Source organism: Coregonus lavaretus, assembly GCF_964263955.1.
Source record: "Coregonus lavaretus genome assembly, chromosome: 40".
In the NCBI taxonomy this organism is placed as follows: domain Eukaryota; kingdom Metazoa; phylum Chordata; class Actinopteri; order Salmoniformes; family Salmonidae; genus Coregonus; species Coregonus lavaretus.
In genome coordinates, this window is record NC_140027.1 from 5,282,869 (window position 1) to 5,305,719 (window position 22,851).

Below are 22,851 nucleotides of genomic sequence, written 5' to 3' on the forward strand. Positions count from 1 at the left end.
GTTCGATTCCCACGGGGGGCCAGTATAAAAAAAAAAAAAAAAAAAAAAAAAAAAAAAAATATGTATTCACTAACTGTAAGTCGCTCTGGATAAGAGCGTCTGCTAAATGACTAAAATGTAAAATGTAATGTAAAAATGTGTGAATACTTTCTGAACGCACTGTATGTGCGTAGCGTGTTTCAATAAAACAGACTGACTGTGTATTGCAACAGAAAACTGTAGCCTACATGCACTGTGCTGTAAAAGTGCTTCCTTGATCAGGGATGTATACTTTTCTTCCATACTTACTAGCTTTCCCACCCTGTATTGAAAAGTCCACACAGAAATAATTCTTTTCAGTAGGGGATTGAGCTTGTGTGCATTCTCACTAGTGAAATTAATCTGGATACACATGTACACAGAGAGGGATCAAGTTGCTGAATTGGGGACCACACACAATGCCTAAATGATGTTTACCAATGTCTTTCAATAGTCAGGTATATTTCTTTGTGAATCAAATTCTTCCAACTCCAAAAGAGACTGTTTAATAACATTTAATTACAGTGCATTTAAGAGCAATTACAAGGGGCTTACAAATTCTCTTAATGTTTTTAATCTGTTTAGATGGCATGTTGGACCATTTTCTGTCCGTGGTTGCATTCTTTTAAGTGTGTCTTTCATAAGGTTGTGTGTGTTTATAAATTGTTTGTGTATGTTCGTGGATTTCACCTTCAACCCCTCAAACTGACGTCAAAGACTATTTGATAGGACTTGTACAGAAACTGTAGTATGTTCAGATGTCAAAGGTGGTTTACCTCAAATTCGGTCCACCCTCTTCCAGTCATAGAGCTGCTTGTAGGCCTATACACTATTCACAGCTGGATTTGAACCTCAATCAGTTGGTTGGTGATGGTTAAGCCTCCATTTCAGGACAGGACGCACCATAATTTTGGACCTTAAATCCTTCAGCTATAACCTGGGTGCCAAGGACCCACTATAGGCCTCATCCACCCTCACCTCTTCCCTCATGTTGCCCCACGCTTCCTATGTGTCAACTCATATAAATCCATTCACACTCTCGGAGGCTTATATAGCTCTCTAGTCCTGAGGCACATTCTGTATAGCTGAATCTCTCTGGCCGAATGCGGCAGAAAAATCCCACAAATCCCTATGAAGTGAATCATCTATCACAGATAGTGAACAAAGTACATTTTCTCACATTGTTGGCCATTCTCCTTGGATTAAAGCTGTTTTAAAAATGCTTTCATTGAAGTATCCAGAGATAAACAATACAAGGAACGTATATGTTGTGGTTTTCTGTTCCACACTTGCCTTCGTCATCCAGTATCACTAAGAGGCTTCTAGATATTTAAAAACATTTTTTATATAAAAGAAGACAATTATGTTCATAGTCGTACTCATAGTTGATGTGTTCATGTCTATGGTCTACTAGTTTATTTTCGTCTATGTCTTTAGTTTATTTAACTTTTATTTGTACTGATTTGTCTCATAGAGATACAAATCTAATTCGCAAGAGAGACCTGTTGTAAATAGCCTAACATTTACTAACCAACCATGAAGCATGTTTTACGTGAGTCCCATGGGAACTACAGTGGTGTCTCAGACAAAGCCTAATATCACCGTTGGAGCCTCCAGAGGGATTGGCCAGGTAAAGCCTCATTTCCCCTCAGAGGGAAAAAAGTCAACTAGAGTAAACATTAAGTGTACAGTAGTAGACTTCCTATATCCTTGTTTACTATTCAAAATCCCATAAGAGGAGGTACCGGCTGCCGGGGTTCTGAGTCTGACTGAGTCATGTTTCTTTTCTTCCCGTCTTCATACAAACACACCTAGACACTCACTCACCACAGCAGCCCCCTCTCCCTCGCTCTCTGCCTCCCCTTTCAACTTCAAACCCAGTCATTTCTGCAAGCTGCTACTTTGATTGTACCAAACACCTGTATTTTTGGGGAGAGACTTCCTCAGTAGCCCCCGCCTCCCATCTTTGATTGTTAAACAGCAGTGGCGCCGTCATTACTGTCTGAGAGACTGATGCCGCCCTGCTTCCCCTCCTCCTCCTCCTCCACTTAAGTTCCTTTTAAACAGGAACTTTAATTGGTCTCGGAGTATGGCAAGTTCCATTTGATTTTATCCACATTCCACCATTCCAAAGTATCTCAGTTGTAGATGAAAACTTTGAATCTCATATTCCTGTGTGTGACAGCTGCGTAAATCAGAAAGAATCATAAAACTCCTAAAAGTCATGCCAGAAAGCAGAGCCATAACATTCTAGCTCTAAATCAACTAGATTATGACTATTCTCCTGAATGCGAGGAAAGTGAGAATCAGAGGTAACCTTAGTAGAAAATGCTGTCAGAGTTGTTTACCTTGTCTTAGGTTGTATCAACAGTACAGAAAGAGTGTGAACAGACCAGACACACACACACACACACACACACACACACACACACAGCCCTCTTCCCCTCGCCCTTAATACCAGGCTTTATTATCCAACTTCTCATCCCTGCCATCCTGTCTTCCCCTCCAGATGAATGTCCTCTCCGCTCTCCACCAGCTGTTTCCGTGCCAGAACACCCCTCATCTTCCCGGGCCGCTGGCCTCTTGGTTCAGGTGGTAGATGGTAGTCTGTCTTTGGGGCTGGGCCATAGGGCCGCATTGTCGCAGTGCCTGCGTGTCTATGAGAGAATAGCCGCCCTCACGCCCATTAGCAGGAGTGTCAGTGTGCTTACATCGCCACATGCCAGACCGCCCTTGTAAATAAGAATTTGGTCATAACTGAGGTTATATAAAAATAAATAACTTGTTTGGACAGCTTCAAGGGAAGAGCCTTGTGATACATAGCTCAAAACTTTGGAGGGCCCGCACCTTTTGTGGATGAAAGAAAATTAAATGATAGCCTTTCACTTTATTCACGTGGACTAAATCAGAAAATGTAACATTTTAGATAACAAGACAGTTTTTTTCATCATAATGCAACTAAATATAGCATTTGTAAAGATGTAATGTTAACTTATGTAAATATGCTGTGTACATCGTCAACCGATGTTTGCTTTGAGAGTGACTTGGGGGGGTGTACGCCCACAGTGTGTTTGTTTGTTTTAAAGTGTGTCTGTTTTGTTTAGTCTGTGTGTGGTATGCGTGAGTGCGTAAGTGTGTGTCTGACTGTGTGTATGTGCGTGCGTGCATGCGTGTGTGTCAGTCAGAGCGGGGTTAACTGGGTGTGGCGGTCTGTGCCTGAGGTGGTTGTTTACTTTTTAGGGCTTTTAGTGTAGTGTTTGTGTCTTAGCACAGACAGGATGTGCAGAGGTTGTCAGCACGGTTCATGAGATGAAAGAACGGGGGGAATAGTGGAGCCGGTCAGATAACAGGCTGCCTACCTGAAAGAATAAGAGCCTGCTGCCTCCACCTCCACCTCTATGTACATTCCAAGTGTGCTGCACAGTGCCACAAAGAAACACCTCTCACCACCGTGGTGCTTTGACATTCTCTTTCCTAGACACTCAACACCCAGACAGAGCTGGGCATAGCTGAGCACTGATATGGCCAAGTGCTCAACGACAACTGGAATCACAAGCCAAAAACCTAAAGGTTAAAGGTGTTTGTGTTTGTACTTCACAAGTAACCTTTTGTATGTGTGGACGACACCCTATTAGGCTTAGGCAACAAAGGGAAACACATTAGCTATTGATCAAAAGCGTGAAGAGACTTGTAGACTTGGAATGGACTCAACAACCCGATTACTGGTGCCAAACATATTAGTAACTGAGGGTAATAACAATGTCCTAACCATAATTTTGACAGCAATTTCAGAAATGCTGTTTGGCTGGTTTAATATCATTTCCTTTTGTACTTCCATGGAGTCTCATTGTCAAAAAATTAACTCACAGACAGGGTCAGTGTCCTGAGGCTGACAGTCCAGCTACAAGAACACCAACTGTGATGTAACATTGAGAGTTTTAGCACAAACAATTTGCATACAAGGCCTAGTGTTTTGCAGGACAATGAGTGACAACTAGATACATACATATGTCATATTTTAATTTGATCACTTTGTTGTTGCTGCGAATGTTCCTGCGCTGTAGGATTTACATAAATTCACTGAATACCTGCACTAACACACAGTTATATTAATATTATTGCACTTTTTATGTAGCCTAATTTTGGCCAGCTAATAGCCTAACCACCGATCAAGAAACAATACATTGGCGGAACAGCATGAATGGACTAAATGTTCAAATCCTGTTGCTGTGACACAACTGGTCAAATTATGTCAGGTGTCAGTGTGCAGCGGTAGGACGGAGTCAGGAGCAGGACACAGAACTGAGTAAATAAATGGCATATTATTATTATTATTAAATAACTAACTTTACTCGGAAAACAACAAATCTAATTTCCACGCAGGGAAATACAACAGCTCACAGCAGTATACAACACCAAACAAAGAACAATCACGCACAACACCATGAGGGAACCAGAGGGTTAAATAGGGAAACATTAACATGATGGGAACCAGGTGTGTACAATACAGACAAAACAAATGGAAAACAGAAACGTAGATCGGTGGCAGCTAGAAAGCCGGTGACGACGACCGCCGATAGCCACCCGCACAAGAAGAGGCACCAACTTCGGCGGAAGTCGTGACAAATGAAGAGAGCACACCTGTAAAGTGTTTTCATTTCTAAATGGGAAAACAGATGTATGAAAATACCCTCAAATAAAATATGATATTATGTACTGTCACATCATATGAAACATTTGATCTCAAATCCAAAATGCTGGAACTTGAAATTCTTAGCTTCACTGTCAAAATACATATGTAGGTAAGTGTATAAGACAAGGGATGCAGGTGTGTGAACAAGAAATCAGTAGGTACATTTTTAGTCACACATAAAAACAGAAAGCTTTAATAGGTTTGTGAATTATTTTATTGAATGGCTTTACTTGCTACGGGTATTTAGTACCAGGAATCCATGATACGCCTCATGCTCATGAACCTCATACCACTCATGCCGCCCATGGCTCCCATTCCCATGCCCATGCTGAAGTTGCTGTACTCTCCAGGCCTCATGTACATCATCCTGCCTCTGAAGTGGGGCTGTTCGTACATCAGCCAGTGGCCTTCCATCACGTTGCAGGACTGGCATTTGGACATGTAGTAATGACCCATGATGTTGTCACAGTCGTCCATCATCTCGTGCATCTGACCTCCGAAGTTCTCTCTCTCGTAGATCCTCATCCGGTAGTTTCCTCTGTGCTGTTAGGATAAAAGTACAGGTTTCATTGATGAGATAATTATTTAGAACATTGTTTAACTTGAGACTGTAACCAACAACATATGTTTTATTTTCAATGACAAGATGTGACTATTTTAAGCTGAAATATTTTCACCCTACCATGGCGATCATGCGGCAGGACATGATGCTGTCACTCATTCCAGAGTGCTTCATGTAGTCAGGGTACTCGCCCCTCCTCATGAAGTACTGGTTTCCCATGTAGTTGTTGCGGTTGTACACCATCCAACAGCCACTCTCGACCCTGCAGGAGTGGCACCTGCTCAGGTAGGAGCTCATGTCACTGCAGTCACTGCTGCACTCATATGAACGACCCTGGAAGTTCCTGTCCTCGTAGAAGACGATCTGAAAATAAAAAGGAATAATTTATATGAATTAAACAATTGTATGAAAGAAACATTTTAGAGAAATTTGGGATAGTCTACTATTCAGTCACAATGGTAACCAGGATATTGGGATAAGTCAAACGTTCAAGTTCTAGTTTGTGGTGCAAGAGCACTAGAGCACTTTTGTATACCAATCTATAAAAATATTGGTATATATTTTCAAAACCTTCCCAGTGCTTACCCTGCCCCTGTTCATGTTGGTGGTGGACATGTTTGTTCACTGTGCTGATGGTTGCTGCTCCTGAACTGACTTCCTACCTGGTTTAACCCTTTCTTTTATACCTGACAAAACCCAAAGAATCGCTAGCTCCATTGTTCAAACCCCTGACCCAGCAACATGCTATAGCGGCCTATTGAGGCCACTGAGGTTACGTCCACATTTCCAGAAAAGCTGTTTTTCAATTGGTTGTTTCTCTTACAAAGTAACATAAAGCCTTTTGGGAGTTTACTCTCAAATTACTCTAAAATTAAAAAGTTCTTCAAACATACGTTTTCAAATCTTACTTGAAAGATAACTTTTATTAACTAGAAAATGACATTTCCTGAAGTAAATGTGTGTGCTTGAAATTATTGTTTATGGTTGTGAAATAGTAGTAGTAGTGGTAGTCGTAGCAACAGCAGTAGTAATGGTAGTAGTAATAGGTTTTCCATAGGCTATGGGTTAGTTATAGTTGCATATTTTGGGGTGGTTTGTTGGTTTGGAGTTATTATAGTGGGTTATAGTGGGCTAGTATAGTAGGATAGAGTGAGTACTATAGCATCATAAGCCATATTATGTGTTTTTAAGCTCTCAAATGTCTGAACGTTTTGTGGCAGTGATTTCAGTTTAAAATGTTGAAACCTGCATTCTGCCTTTAAAATGAATTGGGATATATCAAGCTTTATAGTTTTTGAAGTATGAATGGTAGCAATAAACTGTGTTAAAGCAATCAAAGTTGATTCAGTCCGCACATTTCCACGTTGGGTTGGTGTTTGTAGCTAAAATGGATTAAGAGCAGTGGCGAATCCAACATTTGCCTTTGAAGTTTATGGAGTTTTTTATGTAGATTTAAAATTATTATAGTTCAAAAAGTACAAGTGGTATAAACAATCTTCTGAAAAGCAATCTAAGTTGAGTCAGTCTGCACATGTCAACTTTGGGTTGGTGTTTGTAACTGAAACAGTTCAAGAGCAGTGGCAAATCCACATTTTGCCTTTAAATCTAAGGAGCTTTTATGCAAATTTATAACAGTTATGTTCAAAAAGTATACATAGTATGAAAAAGCTGTATACAAGCACACAATTCCAGACTGGTCTCCACGTTTTAAAGATTGACTGGAGTTTCTAGCTTTAACGGTTCTAGAGGAGTAACAGCTCCATTTTTTACCTATCCTCTCCATTTAAACCCATGGCCATTAAAATGCATTGGGATTTATGCAAATGTCTTGCAGTGTGAAAAGTAGGCTGTAAGTAGTATCAACAATTATTTTTCAAAGAACTTGAAGACAGTCAGCCTGCACGTTTTAAAGTAGTTTTTTTGTGTTGCTAGCTTTTACAGTTTTGGCGCTAGAGGTGGCAGTGGAAGGAGAATAATAAGTATGCCGGATTTCCAAAGTTGTTCTTGTTTTCAGCAAGCACATCTAATTATTTGACATGATAGCACAAACAAATCTGGGACCAGGCTATTAGTGCACTGAGAATAAAAACATACTGGTTATTAATCATTCTATTGTAGCCTACATGCCATGGATGGGATGGATTTCTTCTTTTTGAGCAATTAAATGAACTATTTGATAATAGAATATAGAGGACACAAATCTAGAAAGTTGTGATGATTTATTCTTGAATCATGCTGAAATGTTTCCAATTACTTTATTTGGAACAGTCATTGTGCGCTTGTTACGCCAACATGTGTTGGCTAATTGTTGAATAGGCAATACTTGTTTTTCTGTTATGGATTCGCAGCAAGTAATAAACGAGACTATACCTTTAAATACGGACGTTTGGATACGATCACGTGATACAGTAGCTCACTACAACCTGTCTTCTCGTAGCTACTCGGTCTGGTCTTGCGATTAAAAAGGTAACAATTTTCCTGTAGGAATTTGCAACGTATCAGTAGCTACAGTAGCCCTATTGCTCAACAGATTATAATGACAGCCAACCCTTGGATTGAAGTGAAATGACAGTCGTTTATTTGTACATTTTAACGTGATATCTCCTGAAACCGGGAAATAACAGCAGGGGTACATCGCTTGCGTTATATAGGCCCTATCTTAAATAAACATTTGACTAAAGCCCATTTTAGTCTATAATGCCTCCACAAGACGTCGATCACATTGGTTAAAATGTTTCCGCATTTTATAATAGGACGGCGTTATTAAATAGCCATGTTGATAAGAAGGACCATTCGGATTTGTAAAGATTACCGAGAAGTGCAGTGCACAAGACTGCCTCCTTGTCGCTCTTTTTGAGAAGGGATTGGCAATGCACTAGTTGACAGGAAGAACATATTATACCTGAGACTTCCCTAAAGAAACTGTATAGGCCGGGGATGGATGCCTTATGTCACGTGAGCCCATTCTATATGTGTGCCCATTCTATATGCTTCTTAGACTATATACAATAGTCATAGTGTGAGATAGATTAAATGAAAAACTGTAAAAACATTACATTAACGGATAGCAAATAGTGACAGTGATATACAGTATGTGTATATTATTGAGTTTGTTTAAACATTTATACAATTTATCGACCAACATACCTATGAGTATTCCTGATTTTACCATTGTATGACTAAGGCCAGGAGTTTTTCCCGATCATTTGGCCTGACCAGGAAAAACTCCTGGCCTCCGATATGATACCAGTTTATTTTCTGGTAATAAATGTGTTATGATGTTTGTTTGTCCCCTTGTTCATGCAGGATGGCAGAGCCTGAGCCGCCCCTCTCATGTGACTGCTTTGTATCCCTGCCCCCCGGCTCGCAAGATGATCACGTGATCTTTGGGAAGAACTCGGACCGTCCTAGAGATGAGGTCCAGGAGGTTCTTTACTACCCAGCAACCAGTCACCCATCTGGGACCATGCTGGAGGTAAGCTAGGCCTAGCTTCACTTCACCCCATAGATTGACCCTGCTGCAAACTACAACCCTGCTGCCATCTTGGATCGGGGCTCTCTTTAAAAAGAGATTTGATCTCAATGAGATGAAACCTGGATGAATCATGGTTAAATAACTAAAATCCATCTGCCCTCTGAGTATTGTATGTAGGCCTGTAGTCAGAGTGTAGGCCTTTATGTTAAAAATGGTCACAACAGGTGTTTTGCTCTGTGACCAACATCACTAATTGGATTAGAGTTGTTTTCACTGGTGAGCAGTCAGTCTGGGCAAGATAACGGAGAAGGGTTATCAAAGCTCTAAAATACCCCTCCTTTGTATACACGATCAACATTTTCTAATTTACTATTCACACAGTTTAAAGTTTGAATGATAGACTATCATTTATATGTATTTTTACGCCTTTATGTTATCAACGGTTTATATGACAGGCTTAAGGTATTGGCTGAGTACGTGTTGGTATGGTTTGCCAGTAGATTTTATGTTACAATTAAATAAAAAGAGAATTGAACAACAATGTAAGTCTCCATCTCTCGTCCTACAGTGCACGTACATTCAGATCCCCCAAGCAGAACACACCCATGCTGTGGTCCTCAGCCGGCCTTCCTGGCTGTGGGGGGCCGAGATGGGGGCCAACGACAAGGGGGTCTGCATCGGGAACGAGGCTGTGTGGACCCGTGAAGCCATCGATCCAGGGGAAGCCCTGCTAGGAATGGACCTGGTCCGGTAAGCACTGCTAACCCTAAGTCAGCATTCCAAACAGTAGTGTTGTTTTGGGGGCCAAGTGAATCCTAACTTCAGAATCACATCACTCAAAGTTTGGTGTGAATAATCAATGCATTGATGTAACTAGTACATTTGTTGAAATGTAGATATACTTGCACATCTCCAGTTAGGATTTCAGCCTGTAGTCAGAAAAGCAATATAGAGCTTTGCAGTAGAAGATAGGTTACTGTAAATGTACTAGGTAGACTTCCTTCATCACAGGTTAATACTTACATGTGTGTGTAGGGACTAGTTGTGTAAACAAAGATAGGCCTACTGCCGAAACATTGCTATGGGAGTTTTGATTGAATCCGGCCCAAGTGTGTTTTCCCTTATGTCATAAAGCTGTCTTTACATTGTCATAAGCATAACATAAGATTTCATAAACAGGGTTGAATCAAAATCCTTATTTATTCATCTCTGCATACGCAGTTTAATGGATTTTGTAATGCTCACGCACCATGGAGCGTATTGAAGTGTAACGCTGAACAAATCAATGTAACAGTTAGCAGTTGGCAAAGGCAGCCGCAGGTTGCTCCTGTTGTACCACTGACTGCAGTGGGATATCAGCAGCATGACTCTAACCTACTCCAGGGGTTGCAGCTCTGTGGCTGACCCTGTGCTGCTACCAGCCTCTCAGGTGTGTGTATGTGTGGTGTCTGGGGAATAATATATTTCTATTTGATTCTATTCTACTCATAATCTATTCTGTTCTACCGCTATACTTCTATTCTACCGGTATTCTACTCTACTCTACACTACTCTATTGACAGCTTGGGGTTGGAGCGTGCGGACAGTGCCTGGGGGGCGGTGAGTGTGATCACTAGTCTGCTGGAGCAGCACGGCCAGGGGGGGCCATGCAGGGAGGACCCGGCGCCCTTCAGCTACCACAACTCCTTCCTCCTGGTGGACCGCAATGAGGCCTGGGTCCTGGAGACCGCCGGCAAACTCTGGGTGGCACAGAAAGTCACAGGTGAGGAAACTGTTCTAACACCGTGGGAGCTGTAGCGTGAATGAACTTTGTGGGGGGAAACTGAGGGTGGCACAGGAAGTTACATGGTGAGGAAATTGCTGTAACACCACTGGAGCTGTAGTGTGGACAGAATTCTGTTTTGAAACAGAGGTTGGTTTTGGGGTGATCTCTGTTAAGAAGTCAAATCTTGCATAACTTGGTCAGCTGAGTGATTCATTTCTTTGTTCATACAGTAGGTTTTAGAAATTGAAGTCTTCACCCTCGCATAAAGAAATCTCTCAGCCAAAGCCCCCCCCCCCCCTCTCCTTCCGATCCATGTGGGCACACGTGCAAACCACTCGAGGCAAAGTAGTTTAAGCACTGCCTTCGCCCAATCCTGATACGTGCAAATAACCAGTGACGAAAACCCCAAAACCGGAAACAAATGCTGCTCCTTATCTCACACATCCCATTCAGTCTCTGCAGATTCTTCTCGGTCTACACGCAAAATCTGCTCACGGGAGATTCGTTTTGTGGTTTTACCCTTATGGTTAAGGATAGGATTGGGGATGGTAAGCTGATCCTAGAACGGTGCGTATCTGAGCAACTTCTACCAGCAGCATACAACTATGCACCCCCCCACCTGTCTTTGCTTCCCACAGAGGGGGTGAAGAACATCTCTAATGCGCTGACGATTGGGACGGATATCTCGGCGGAGCACCCAGAGCTGCGGAGTGTGGCCCAGGCCCAGGGTTGGTGGAGCGGCGAGGGAGAGTTCTGCTTCAACGAGGTGTTCAAGTCTGAAAACCCCCCCGCCAGGATGGAACTGGCCAAGAAGCGCTACAGTGGGGGCACACAGCTTCTCCAACAGCATGATGGTGAGGGAGACTATTCTTTCTATTCTATTCTAATCTAATTCAACACATTCAACTCCTAATAACTGTAAAAACTCCCAAAATGATGTTAAAGCAGGCTCTATTAACAACACTATACATGGTTGGTTAGGTTGGCGTATTGCTTATACAGCTATTTTTACTACATGTAATAAAGGCCTGGTATCCCCTCTTACCATAGAAAGTAAGTTGAATGTAACTAGCTATCTAGCTATGCCATTTCCTGTCTCCTGTCATTTCCTTTCCCATAAAAATATACGACTAATAGCCTACTTAGACAATACATTTTCTGGGTTCCCCAGGTTCTGTGACGGCCAAGGTGATGATGTCCATCCTGAGGGACAAGCCCAGTGGGATCTGCATGGACTCTGGGGGGTTCCGCACCACTGGCAGCATGGTGTCCATCCTGCCCCGCGACCCCAGCCTGCCCTGCATCCACTTCCTCACTGCCACCCCCGACCCCTCCAGGTGCGTCACCTCACCGGCCTGGTCCCAAACTAATCACTCTGACCCTAACCCCATTGTTGTCTGCTCCTTGTGTTTAATCTGAATGGGCTGGATAAGTGTGTTTACCAGAGAGCTATGTTGTAATGTTACTATTTTGCTGATACCTTTCCAGTTCTTCCAGATTTGCAAGAGGGACTCAACAAGGGTGTAGGAGAAGTGGCAAGGGATTGGTTTGGAACCAGTCCCAGGAACCCCTCAGGCTATCTGGAAGTGCTTCTTAAGATTCAGACTCAGATAACCTCTGCCTTTTATCTCTGTATCGCTCTTCTTCATCTTCATCATTTCCTCCTTTGGCAAAACTGCGTCTTGATTGGAGTTTCTCTGTGTCTGTGTGTTTCATTTGGTCCTTACCCCTCCCCTCCTCCTTCTGGGCTGTCCTCCACCCTGCCAGGTCTGTTTTCAAGCCTTTTATCTTCTCTGAGTCTGTGACCCCAGTGTCGAGGGTGATCTCCCCACAGTACGGCCCAGACGACCCGGTCAGAAAGCAGCCGCGCTTCCAGAGCCAAGTGGACCGCAGGCATGACCTGTACAAGGCCCATGAGGGGGCCCTGCAGACTATGGAGACCAACCCGGTACGTGTAGGAGGGGTTAGAATCAAATATGGGGAGAATATGCCATGGCCTACTGTAATAGGCTACAATTTCATACAGTATTTGCAGCAGATCCTCTTTTTTACATTGATGAGTGTGGGTATGGACTGATGGATATTATATTATGTACATCACCGACTACGAACTGTATTTTTGCATGTGTTTGTTTCTGTCCCTCAGGATGCAGGGAATGCTCTAACGGAGACGTTGAGGATGTTGGAGGGCCAGTGTCTGACGGACATAGCAGCCCTGCTAAGTGGAGAAACACCAGCAGATGAGGAGCTGGGGGACCTGTTCTTTGACTGTGTGGACACGGAGCTGAAGTTCTACCAGTGAGGAGGTAAGAACTGTGTGTGTGTGTGTGTCTCTATGTGTTTCAGAAGTACAGTAACCTTCTCATTACTCCAATGTTGCCTCCAATTGCTCTCTGTTACAGCGCCCTCATGTGGAGATCGATAGTGCTTGCAGATCGGCAGGAGATGGCCCTGGGACTGTAACATCCTGTGCTCCTGTTAGATTGGCTCCCTCCCGTCTCACGCATACAAACCCCCTGATGCCATTCCATCCATAATTAACACAGAATATAAATGTCTTAACGTTCCAAGGGATTGGAGCATCATTAACATCTGTACCACCCCAGGGAGCAATGCTCGCACCACATTAGTGAGTATGTGATGGACCACTACAGGAGTGTATGTATGTGACTATGTGTAGATCTGTTTGACATTAAAACACCTACTGTAAGTATGCCATTTGTAAAACGTGCTATTCATTGTTGCAAGTGAATGGGGGTTAGTTGACTTGACTGCCCCCATGGGAATGAACTAATAAAATATTAGCTCTGTCTGCTGATGTGTCTGTCCTGTATTAACACTGTAGTTTAAAACAAACACTGCAGTATTCAATTCAGTAATTCAGTGTGTACTGACGTAATATTTAGTACAGTTAAGTAAAGAAGTAAAGAATTCAACAAATATTGTACACTTTTGTTAAAGTTTGGGAAATTCTTACTCCGTCCTGTTGGTGGCAGTGTTGCACTTCCAATCCTATAAAATATGCTAGCTAACAACTTCAGAAGTAACCTAACCAAAAGATTGGCTAGTATATTGACAAGATCTTTGTGTGACCGCTCTAACAATGGAAATACATGTCCTCAAAGATTGAAGGCAGGCTGGAGGAGGCGAGATTTTTACATTTACATTTTTAGTCATTTAGCAGACGCTCTTATCTAGAGCGACTTACAGTTAGTGAGTGCATACATTATTTTATTTTTATTTTGCATACTGGCCCCCCGTGGGAATCGAACCCACAACCCTGGCGTTGCAAACGCCATGCTCTACCAACTGAGCTACATCCCTGCCGGCCATTCCCTCCCCTACCCTGGATGACGCTGGGCCAATTGTGCGCCGCCCCATGGGTCTCCCGGTTGCGGCCGGCCACGACTGAGCCTGGATTCGGACCAGGATCTCTAGTGGCACAGCTAGCACTGGGGTGTAGTGCCTTAGACCACTGCGCCACTCGGGAGATCAGGTGGGACCATTCAGCCAATGAGAGGGCAGATACGCATTTGAACAACATCCATAGAGATCGGATGAGATCTTTGTATCGGTGCTCTTATTGCACCGATGTAAAGATGTACATTTTCTTTTTCATTGTCTGATTGCTCCCAACTCATAGGACTGCCCACCCAGGTGACTACTTTAAAATAGTGGAAGCCCTCAATTTCAATGTCCATGCTAAAACAAGTTATATCCATGATGTGTCCTCTATCTATCTCTATGGCACAACTCCGACATAAAGTAGTTTTTTTGCCACGTGCATCCACTTATATCAGTGCATTCGTATCAACCTAGCCATTACGAAACTTCTATTTCATCAAATAAGCCTGACGTAGAGAATTAGCAATTAACTTTTTTTTTGACCAAATTCGACACGCTCTCATTGACCTCCATACAAAAATTACTCACTTCCTGGTCTTATTTTCTTGGCCAGATTTTGGGCGGAGTAACTTCCTCTCTGACCACATCCGTTTTTCAGTGGAAACGGAAGTTAGGTTGAAAATACTGTATCCGTGAAAACCGGAAACATCCGCTTTCTCCCGACCCCGCTGAAGAAGTATGACTGGGAAAGCTAACTAGCTGTGAAACCACAGTTTCGAAACATTTTTATTTCTATACTATAAAACTACAATTTGGTTTTCAAGTCAACGAGCTCAGTGGTAGGCCGGGTAAATATTTGAACCCTCAAAATCCAGAATGAGACGACACACAACATATGATGATGAAGACCTGCGAGATGCTACCAGGAGGAAAGGAGAGAAGGTAAATAATCGTTTTAGTCAATTCTTGCACATGCATTTCAATAGGTATTGGCAATGTGACTATTTACATTTGGTGATTCATTTATTTGCCGATACCTTCCTGACTGGCATACTTATGTTTACATAGCCAGCCTGCTCTGAAAATGACGTTAGCTAATCTGACGACGTAAATTAGCTAGTTACTAGGAAACTGACCTACTGCTAAAATATGTGGACTTGATTTTTTATATAATGTTTTTACAAGTTTAATTCAATGAAACGGGTATGACAACCAACTAAACTGTCTGACCTACCACATGCATGCACATCCACATCCAAGCATTCCTCACCAATTCTCTCAATTACCAAACTTCACGTTTTATTTTGAAGATACATATATTATACATTTTTAAAGTTAGGAAAATAGTGTGGTTTGCCAAGTGGATTCTTCTCTTCCATGCGCTGGCAGTCAAAATACAGAACAGAGAACTGATTGTATGATTGAGTTTCTTCCCTGTATTTTCGACATGCAAAACTCAGGCACAGCTAACTCTCTCAGTTACTATTTACTACTACACACCCCAGTTTAGCCCCATTAGCTGTTGTCAAGGCAGCAGCTACTCTTCCTGGGGAACACTGAAATAAAACATTGCATCATACAAAGCATTGTGCATCATACAAATCCACATTCCCACCACTACATCACAACTGTACATACACATTTACTTTGCGCCACTACTACATTACAGTTTGGGAGAGAGTTCCATGTAGTCATGGCTCTATATAGTACTGTGCGTTTCCTAGCCTCTGTTCTGGACCTGGGGACTGTGAAGAGACCCCTGGTAGCATGTCTTGTGGGGTATGTATGGGTGTCTGAGCTGTTTATTAACTTATTGAACAGATAGTTTGGTACTTTCAATACCTCAATACCACTGGCGTAACACAGTTTCTCTGGACCCCCACCGTCACCCTCCCTAAATCATCCCGAGTGGCGCAGTGGTCTAAGGCGCTGCATCGCAGTGCTAACTGTGCCACTAGAGATCCTGGTTCGAATCCAGGCTCTGTCGCAGCCGGTCGTGACCGGGAGACTCATGGGCGGCGCACAAATTGGCCCAGCGTCGGGTAGGGGAGGGAATGGCCGGCAGGGATGTAGCTCAGTTGATAGAGCATGGCGTTTGCAACGCCAGGGTTGTGGGTTCGATTCCCACGGGGGGCCAGTATAAAAAATATATATGTATTCACTAACTGTAAGTCGCTCTGGATAAGAGCGTCTGCTAAATGACTAAAATGTAAATGTAAATGTAAATAAACTGATGGCTGTCCATGGTGCTGAAATTGTGACCTGTCTATGCGGCTGCATGCCAAATGAATCGATGATAGGCTTTCTGTGGTGCAAGGGCATGTATAGCTTTGCTTTGGCTAATGAATAAATGTTTATTGGTATTTGGTAGTCATTTTCTCATTTTAAGCCTAACATTTCACTAAGCTTTACATGGTGTCGTAATGCTGCCATTTTTTAGACAGCTGGCTGGTGGCAATAATGTAATTACTTGTTCAGTAATTAAAGTAAGGAATTCTAACATTGCCAATTGTAAAATAATGTTTTTAAGCAACAGCATACTAAATCAGCTACCATTGGATTTTTTATAATATACAACTGTCCTGTATAGGCTACCTGAACCTGCATGACATGAGCCGTCCTCGTGCTCTCTCCCAGCTTGGATAGAACGTTGTTGTGCGTAAAACCAGTCTATAATATAGTCAGTCCACCCTCAAAACACTAGCTTACTAGGGATTGTTTCATTATTCAGTGTACTATCTATAGCTATATACCGTATTTAGCTTCTATTTAGCTGCTTTTTATAACAATTAAACATCAAATAGCCTAACAATTAGGAAAAAAGTAGTTGGCTTGAGGATAAATTCAGCCACTATTTATTGTTGAACTCAGCGGGTTCTGTCTGGCTAATAGCCTACACAAATGGGCTGTAATAGTCAAGGTAAATTAAATCAAATCGAATCCAACTTGAGAGAGTCCCCTGGTCTCCTGAAGTCCTCCTTTTTTTGTGTGCAAATCTTTTCACCATGGGCTGTAGGTCCAGGTTGCGGGCCCGACTGTTTTCTATACGGAGTATTGCCAACCCAGACAGTCTTTCCTGAGACATGGTGCATTATAGGCCTACAGTGAGGGGGGAAAATATTTGATCCCCTGCTGCTTTTGTACATTTGCACACTGACAAAGACATGATCAGTCTATACTTTTAATGGTAGGTTTATTTGAACAGTGAGAGACAGAATAACAAACAAAAAAATCCAGAAAAAAGCATGTCAAAAATGTTATAAATTGATTTGCATTTTAATGAGGGAAATAAGTATTTGACCCCCTCTCAATCAGAAAGATTACTGGCTCCCAGGTGTCTTTATTTCAGGTAACGAGCTGAGATTAGGAGCACACTCTTAAAGGGAGTGCTCCTAATCTCAGCTTGTTACCTGTATAAAAGACACCTGTCCACAGAAGTAATCAATCAATCAGATTCCAAACTCTCCACCATGGCCAAGACCAAAGAGCTCTCCAAGGATGTCAGGGACAAGATGAAGGCTATTCCATGCGAGAAATTGCCAAGAAACTGAAGATCTCGTACAACTCTGTGTACTACTCCCTTCACAGAACAGCGCAAACTGGCTCTAACTAGAATAGAAAGAGGAGTGGGAGGCCCCGGTGCACAACTGAGCAAGAGGACAAATACATTAGTGTCTAGTTTGAGAAACATATGCCTTACAGGTCCTCAACTGGCAGCTTCATTAAATAGTACCCGCAAAACATATCTGGAGCATCAGCAATTGTCTCAAAACACCAGTCTCAACGTCAACAGTGAAGAGGCGACTCCGGGATGCTGACCTTCTAGGCAGAGTTGCAAAGAAAAAGCCATATCTCAGACTGCCCATCTAAAATATTTTATTTTTATTGGCCAGTCTGAGATATGGCTTTTTCTTTGCAACTCTGCCTAGAAGGTCAGCATCCCGGAGTCGCCTCTTCACTGTTGACGTTGAGACTGGTGTTTTGAGACAATTGATGATGCTCCAGATACTCAACTAGTCTCAAGAAGGCCAGTTTTATTGCTTCTTTAATCAGTACAACTGTTTTCAGCTGTGTTAACATAATTGCAAAAGGGTTTTCTAATGATCAATTAGCCTTTTAAAATGATAAACTTGGATTAGCAAACACAACGTGCCATTGGAACACAGGACTGATGGTTGCTGATAATGGGCCTCTGTACGCCTATGTAGATATTCCATTAAAAATCAGCCGTGTCCAGCTACAATAGCCATTTACAACATTAACAATGTCTACACTGTATTTCTGATCAATTTGATGTTATTTTAATGGACTAAAAAAATTGCTTTTCTTTAGAAAATAAAGACATTTCTAAGTGACCCCAAACTTTTGAACGGTAGTGTGTGTGTGTGTGTGTGTATATATATATATATACACACACACACACACAAGGCCTGAGGCACTTTTTCATTCACATTCCTGAAGCCCAACAAACAAACACTTTTGCTTCCTAGTACATACCTATGGAAATTAAAAATGTTAATATGAAATACTTTTTTGATGGATACTGTCAAAATGATTGCTTAAATTAAAGAAAATAGACAGACTACTTTGAGCCAGGAGAGACTGACATACATGTTGTTGATGTTAGCCCTCCTTGTACATTTAAGGGCCAGACATGCTACTCTGTTCTGGGCCAACTGTACTTTGCCTATGTCCTTCTTTTCAGCACTTGACCATATAACTGGTATGAATCGTATCAACCTTCATCCATTTTTAAGGTATAAAGCAAGCAGCTGTCTCAGTGGATGGTTAACCATTGATATTCTCTCATGTCTCCTGTTAGGTTCCTGATGATAAACTACACGAATCCACCATTTACTCATTCAGGACACAGGAGCAGGACACCGCAGCCACGGGCTTCCAGCGCTTCCTCAATGTCCTCAACAAAGGGGTGGACATCAACAAGTTCTCAAAGATTGTCAACAACGTGAATGAATTACCCCCTATGCAGGAGGGCCATCCAAAGACTACCTACAGGAGTGAGAATAAGGGGGCCCCAGCACAGAGCTCTCAGGATTGCTTGGGTCCCCACAGTAGAGCTCTGCCACAGGACCACAGTCACTCACACATTCGTGGAGAAAGGAGGCCGGGTCTCCCACACGGCCAGCTCCAGAGCCTGCTGGAGTCCATCGGGCTAGACCTGGGGGTGGAGGAGTTGGGCCGACTGTCAGACCGGACCAAGGAGAGGCTGTACGGGATGAAGAGAGACCAGGAGAGGAGTCCCTTGACGTCAGACAGATCCAGCCCCTTCCCCCTTCGCCACCAGCACTCAAATCTGACCTTTGATTACAGCCATTTTAGTACCAGAGACTGGGATAGAGAGGGAGACAGAGACAACTCTGATAGAGACCGAGACAAATATATGAGAGACAGGGAGGGAGACAGGAATAGGCACTCTAGTACTAGAGACTGGGACAGAGAACGAGACGAGGACACAGAGAGGGACGAATCTAAGAGAAACAGAGACCGGGACAGAGACTGGGCCAGTTCTGAGAGAGACCGAGAGAGAGACGGGGACAAATCTGAGAGAGAGAGGGACAGGCGCTCAAGTACCAGAGACAGGGACAGGCACTCTGGTACCAGGGACAAGCGCTCTGGTACCAGAGACAAGGACAGGCACTCAGGTGCCAGAGACAGTGACAGGGACAGGCGCTCTAGTACCAGGGACAGCGAGAGAGACAGGCACTCTGGTACCAGGGACAGGCGCTCTAGTACCAGGGACAGAGACGGGGACAGGCGCTCTAGTACCAGGGACAGAGACAGGCGCTCTAGTACCAGGGACAGGGACAGGCGCTCTAGTACCAGAGACAGGGACAGGCGCTCTAGTACCAGGGACAGGCGCTCTAGTACCAGGGACAGAGACAGGCGCTCTAGTACCAGGGACAGAGACAGGGACAGGCGCTCTAGTAACAGGGACAGGCGCTCTAGTACCAGAGACAGGGACAGGCGCTCTAGTACCAGAGACAGGGACAGGCGCTCTAGTAACAGGGACAGGCTCTCTAGTGCTAGGGACAGAGACAGGCGCTGTAGTACCAGGGACTGGCACAGAGATGGCGACTGGGACGAAGAAAGCGACAGGGATAGGTATAGGGACAAGTCCAGGGAAAGCTCTGTTGAGCTCAACACATACTCCAAGGACCCTATGTATCCTTTTTCCCACCCTCCTAATGCATCTATGATGGCAACCTTCTCCACCACCCAGTTCTCTCTGTATACCAGCAGCCCCTACGCCAATGCCTTCCCTCCAGGTTGGGGTTATCCCCCTGGCATTATGCCCCCTGGTACCATGCACCCTGGTATTATGCCCCCTGGTATTATGCCCCCTAGCCGCATGCCCCCTGGTATTATGCCCCCTGGTACCATGCCCCCAAACCTTATGCCCCCTGGTATCATGCCCCCTCCCCCTGGTATCATGCCCCCTCCCCCTGGTATTATGCCCCCTGGTACCATACCCCCTGGTATCATGCCCCCTCCCCCTGGTATTATGCCCCCTGGTACCATACCCCCTGGTATTATGCCCCCTCCCCCTGGTATTATGCCCCCTGGTACCATGCCCCCTGGTAACATGCCCCCTGGTACCATGCCTCCCTTCCCATACCCCCCCCCTGGGTATCTACCTTACCCCAGCGCCCCACCGCATTACTCTAATAGCACTGCAGCCTTAAGCCAGACATACACATACACCCAGCCTACTAGCAACCTCCAGCGCTCAACTACCCAGCATGCCAGAAACCACCAGTTAACATATATCCCGCTCACAAACAACCAGCCCACTGGCACCCTCCAGCAGCTAAACACCAAGTCCACTGGCAACCTGCTCCAGCTCATGAACCTCCAACTCCCAAACAGCAAGCCCGCTAGCACCCGCCAGCTTACATACATCCAGCCAGCTAGCAACCCCCAGGTCAAATCTACCCAGTCTGGTGGGACCCGCCAGCTTACATACATCCAGCCCGCTAGCAACCCCCAGGTCACATCTACCAAGCCCGCTAGCACCCGCCAGCTTACATACATCCAGCCTGCTAGCAACCCACAGGTCACATCTACCCAGCCCGATAGCGAACTCAAGTTCACAAGCTCGGCTGTACTCACGCCAGCACTGAAAGTGTTGACCCCAGACCCAATCTCCTTGAGCAAGGCCCAACAACTGAAGGAGCCGTCACACCCCCGCTGTCTGCAGTACGTTAAGACGGTGGTGCCCAAGGGCGGCAACCGCCGCGTAAGACGGCTCACCAAGTCAAGAGTCAAGAGAAACAGCCAGGCATTTGGAGAAAGGTGTAAGAAATACAGGAAAGAGGTTCTGAGAAAGAGGAGAATATATCGAGATCTCCAAGAGAAGAGAGATGGACTGATTGCAAGAGCTGCAGCGAAGGTGGCCGCTCAGGTGGCTGCAAAGTATCCCAGGGCCCTCTCTGAAGCGGAAGCAGAGAGCGATGTTGAAGGGGACAAAAAACCAATGCCAGAAGAAGCGATTAAGGGGAAACTAAAGAAAAAGGTTTGTGTAATTACTTCTGGAAGTACAGTATTATCTTTGGTATGAAAGACCTTTGCTTACTTTTATGCTGTTCTCACTTTGTCATTATTGCTTGTCTTTTTACTAATGATATTATACACCATTCAGTCATATTTGTATTGACATGCGAGTGTATACCCTTTCTCAGCTTGAAGAGTTCAACCTGAAGATGAAGCGGAAATCGACACAACAAACACCAACATAAACTCAAAGGCAGTTTGTTGTAAGTAAAAGCAGTATAAATACTCCATCTATTTCAGAATGCGTATTCACTCCACTTTGGTGAATTTTGGAAAATGGAGTTAAGTTAATGAGCCTGGAATATTTTATTAGGGTCAGTTATGCAATGATTCTCTTATCAAATCAAGAATGATTGTTTTTCTATCATAGCGAGTCATTGGTCTGAACGCTTTCTCTTTTCTGCAGATCTTCACTGGGCATCATGAGCTCATCTCCCACTAGACTAGAACCTTCTGCTGACCCATCCAGACCCTATGGACATCAGTTGGCTTACATTCTTAGCTAGCAACCATTTATAGATTTGTAATGACACTAGCAAAGGATTTGTTATCATCCTTTAAGACTACATATTGAAGATTTTTTTTCAGTGTATGTTCAGATTGGATTTATCTGTACTAGCATGGGTACGGCCAGGGGCTTTTCTTGACGACTTGATCTGACTAGCAAAAATGATTGCCTATATAGGCTTTAATTAGGGCCTGAAGGTTTTCCTAGGCTGGTCATTTGGTCAGGAAAAACTCCTAACCCATTTCTGTGGATCCTCTTTCACTGTGTATATATACAAATAAATAGTTATTTTATTTCTTTCTTTTTCTCAATAAAAAGTAACTTCAATATGGAAGTCATGCTGATGCTCGTCACTATGCTTCACACTCCATCCTGTTGGGGCAGTATTGGAATTTCAATCATAAGAAGGTGAAAAAATTATACTACAGAAGCAGGTACAGCAGAAAAATACAATACTTTTTGTCTTTGGCTAGCTAGATAGTTGCTTTTGTACTAGCTAATGTATATATTTTTATGCAATTGTATTTCAAGTCAAGCACTCTGTCAGTCTTTGGTAGCGTGCGTGGAACTTGCTTGACGCATCAAAATCCAAAATGACATAGCGAACATAATGAGATGGTACCATCTTTCAGGCCTAAGACAAGAGCGCGGGTGAGGTTGCAGACGGGAGGTAAACAATCGTTTTATAGTCACTGCTTGCACATTATTTTAAAGAATAAGGTAATGTGTTTGGTTATGATAAAAAAAAAAAAAAGGGCTATATGCTTCTGTCACGCTCACAGCCTGTTCTGAAAATGACATAGCTAAAAGCAAACGTTAGCTACCTAGCTTAGTAGCAGAGGTTCTGCATCAGATTCATGCAGCTTTGGTATTCTGATCATAGTTATGATCATGGAATTCTGAACGCGTCATG

The 22,851-nt window shown here is 43.5% G+C and overlaps 3 protein-coding genes across 5 annotated transcripts; 2 read left to right on the top strand and 1 right to left on the bottom strand.

The window, feature by feature from the left end:
- Positions 1 to 4,954: 4,954 nt before the first annotated feature.
- LOC311113506 (gamma-crystallin M2-like) lies at positions 4,955 to 5,888 on the bottom strand (the record flags this gene model as incomplete). Its single annotated transcript, XM_084156738.1, has 3 exons — positions 4,955 to 5,254; positions 5,394 to 5,636; positions 5,859 to 5,888. The coding sequence occupies 3 exons, from the start codon at positions 5,886 to 5,888 to the stop codon at positions 4,955 to 4,957; spliced, it is 573 nt and encodes a 190-aa protein (XP_084012864.1).
- Positions 5,889 to 7,671: 1,783 nt separating this feature from the next.
- LOC311113505 (secernin-2-like) lies at positions 7,672 to 13,325 on the top strand. 3 transcript variants are annotated; one of them, XR_014611009.1, is made up of 9 exons: positions 7,672 to 7,739; positions 8,580 to 8,748; positions 9,317 to 9,498; positions 10,311 to 10,510; positions 11,152 to 11,367; positions 11,685 to 11,850; positions 12,002 to 12,461; positions 12,660 to 12,819; positions 12,916 to 13,325. XR_014611009.1 is itself a non-coding variant. In XM_084156737.1 (9 exons), the coding sequence occupies exons 2-8, from the start codon at positions 8,581 to 8,583 to the stop codon at positions 12,813 to 12,815; spliced, it is 1,269 nt and encodes a 422-aa protein (XP_084012863.1). In that variant the 5' UTR covers positions 7,672 to 7,739; position 8,580; the 3' UTR covers positions 12,816 to 12,819; positions 12,916 to 13,325. The 3 variants fall into 3 exon arrangements, 1 of the variants encoding a protein (XP_084012863.1); XR_014611010.1 differs by having other exon boundaries at positions 12,348 to 12,461; XM_084156737.1 differs by having other exon boundaries at positions 12,281 to 12,461.
- A 1,259-nt stretch (positions 13,326 to 14,584) lies between these two features.
- On the top strand, positions 14,585 to 22,272 carry LOC311113446 (uncharacterized protein). The gene is made up of 4 exons (XM_084156659.1): positions 14,585 to 14,800; positions 18,681 to 21,392; positions 21,559 to 21,633; positions 21,837 to 22,272. Exons 1-3 carry the CDS (start codon positions 14,735 to 14,737, stop codon positions 21,613 to 21,615), a joined length of 2,835 nt encoding a protein of 944 aa, XP_084012785.1. The 5' UTR covers positions 14,585 to 14,734; the 3' UTR covers positions 21,616 to 21,633; positions 21,837 to 22,272.
- The last annotated feature ends 579 nt before the right edge of the window (positions 22,273 to 22,851 follow it).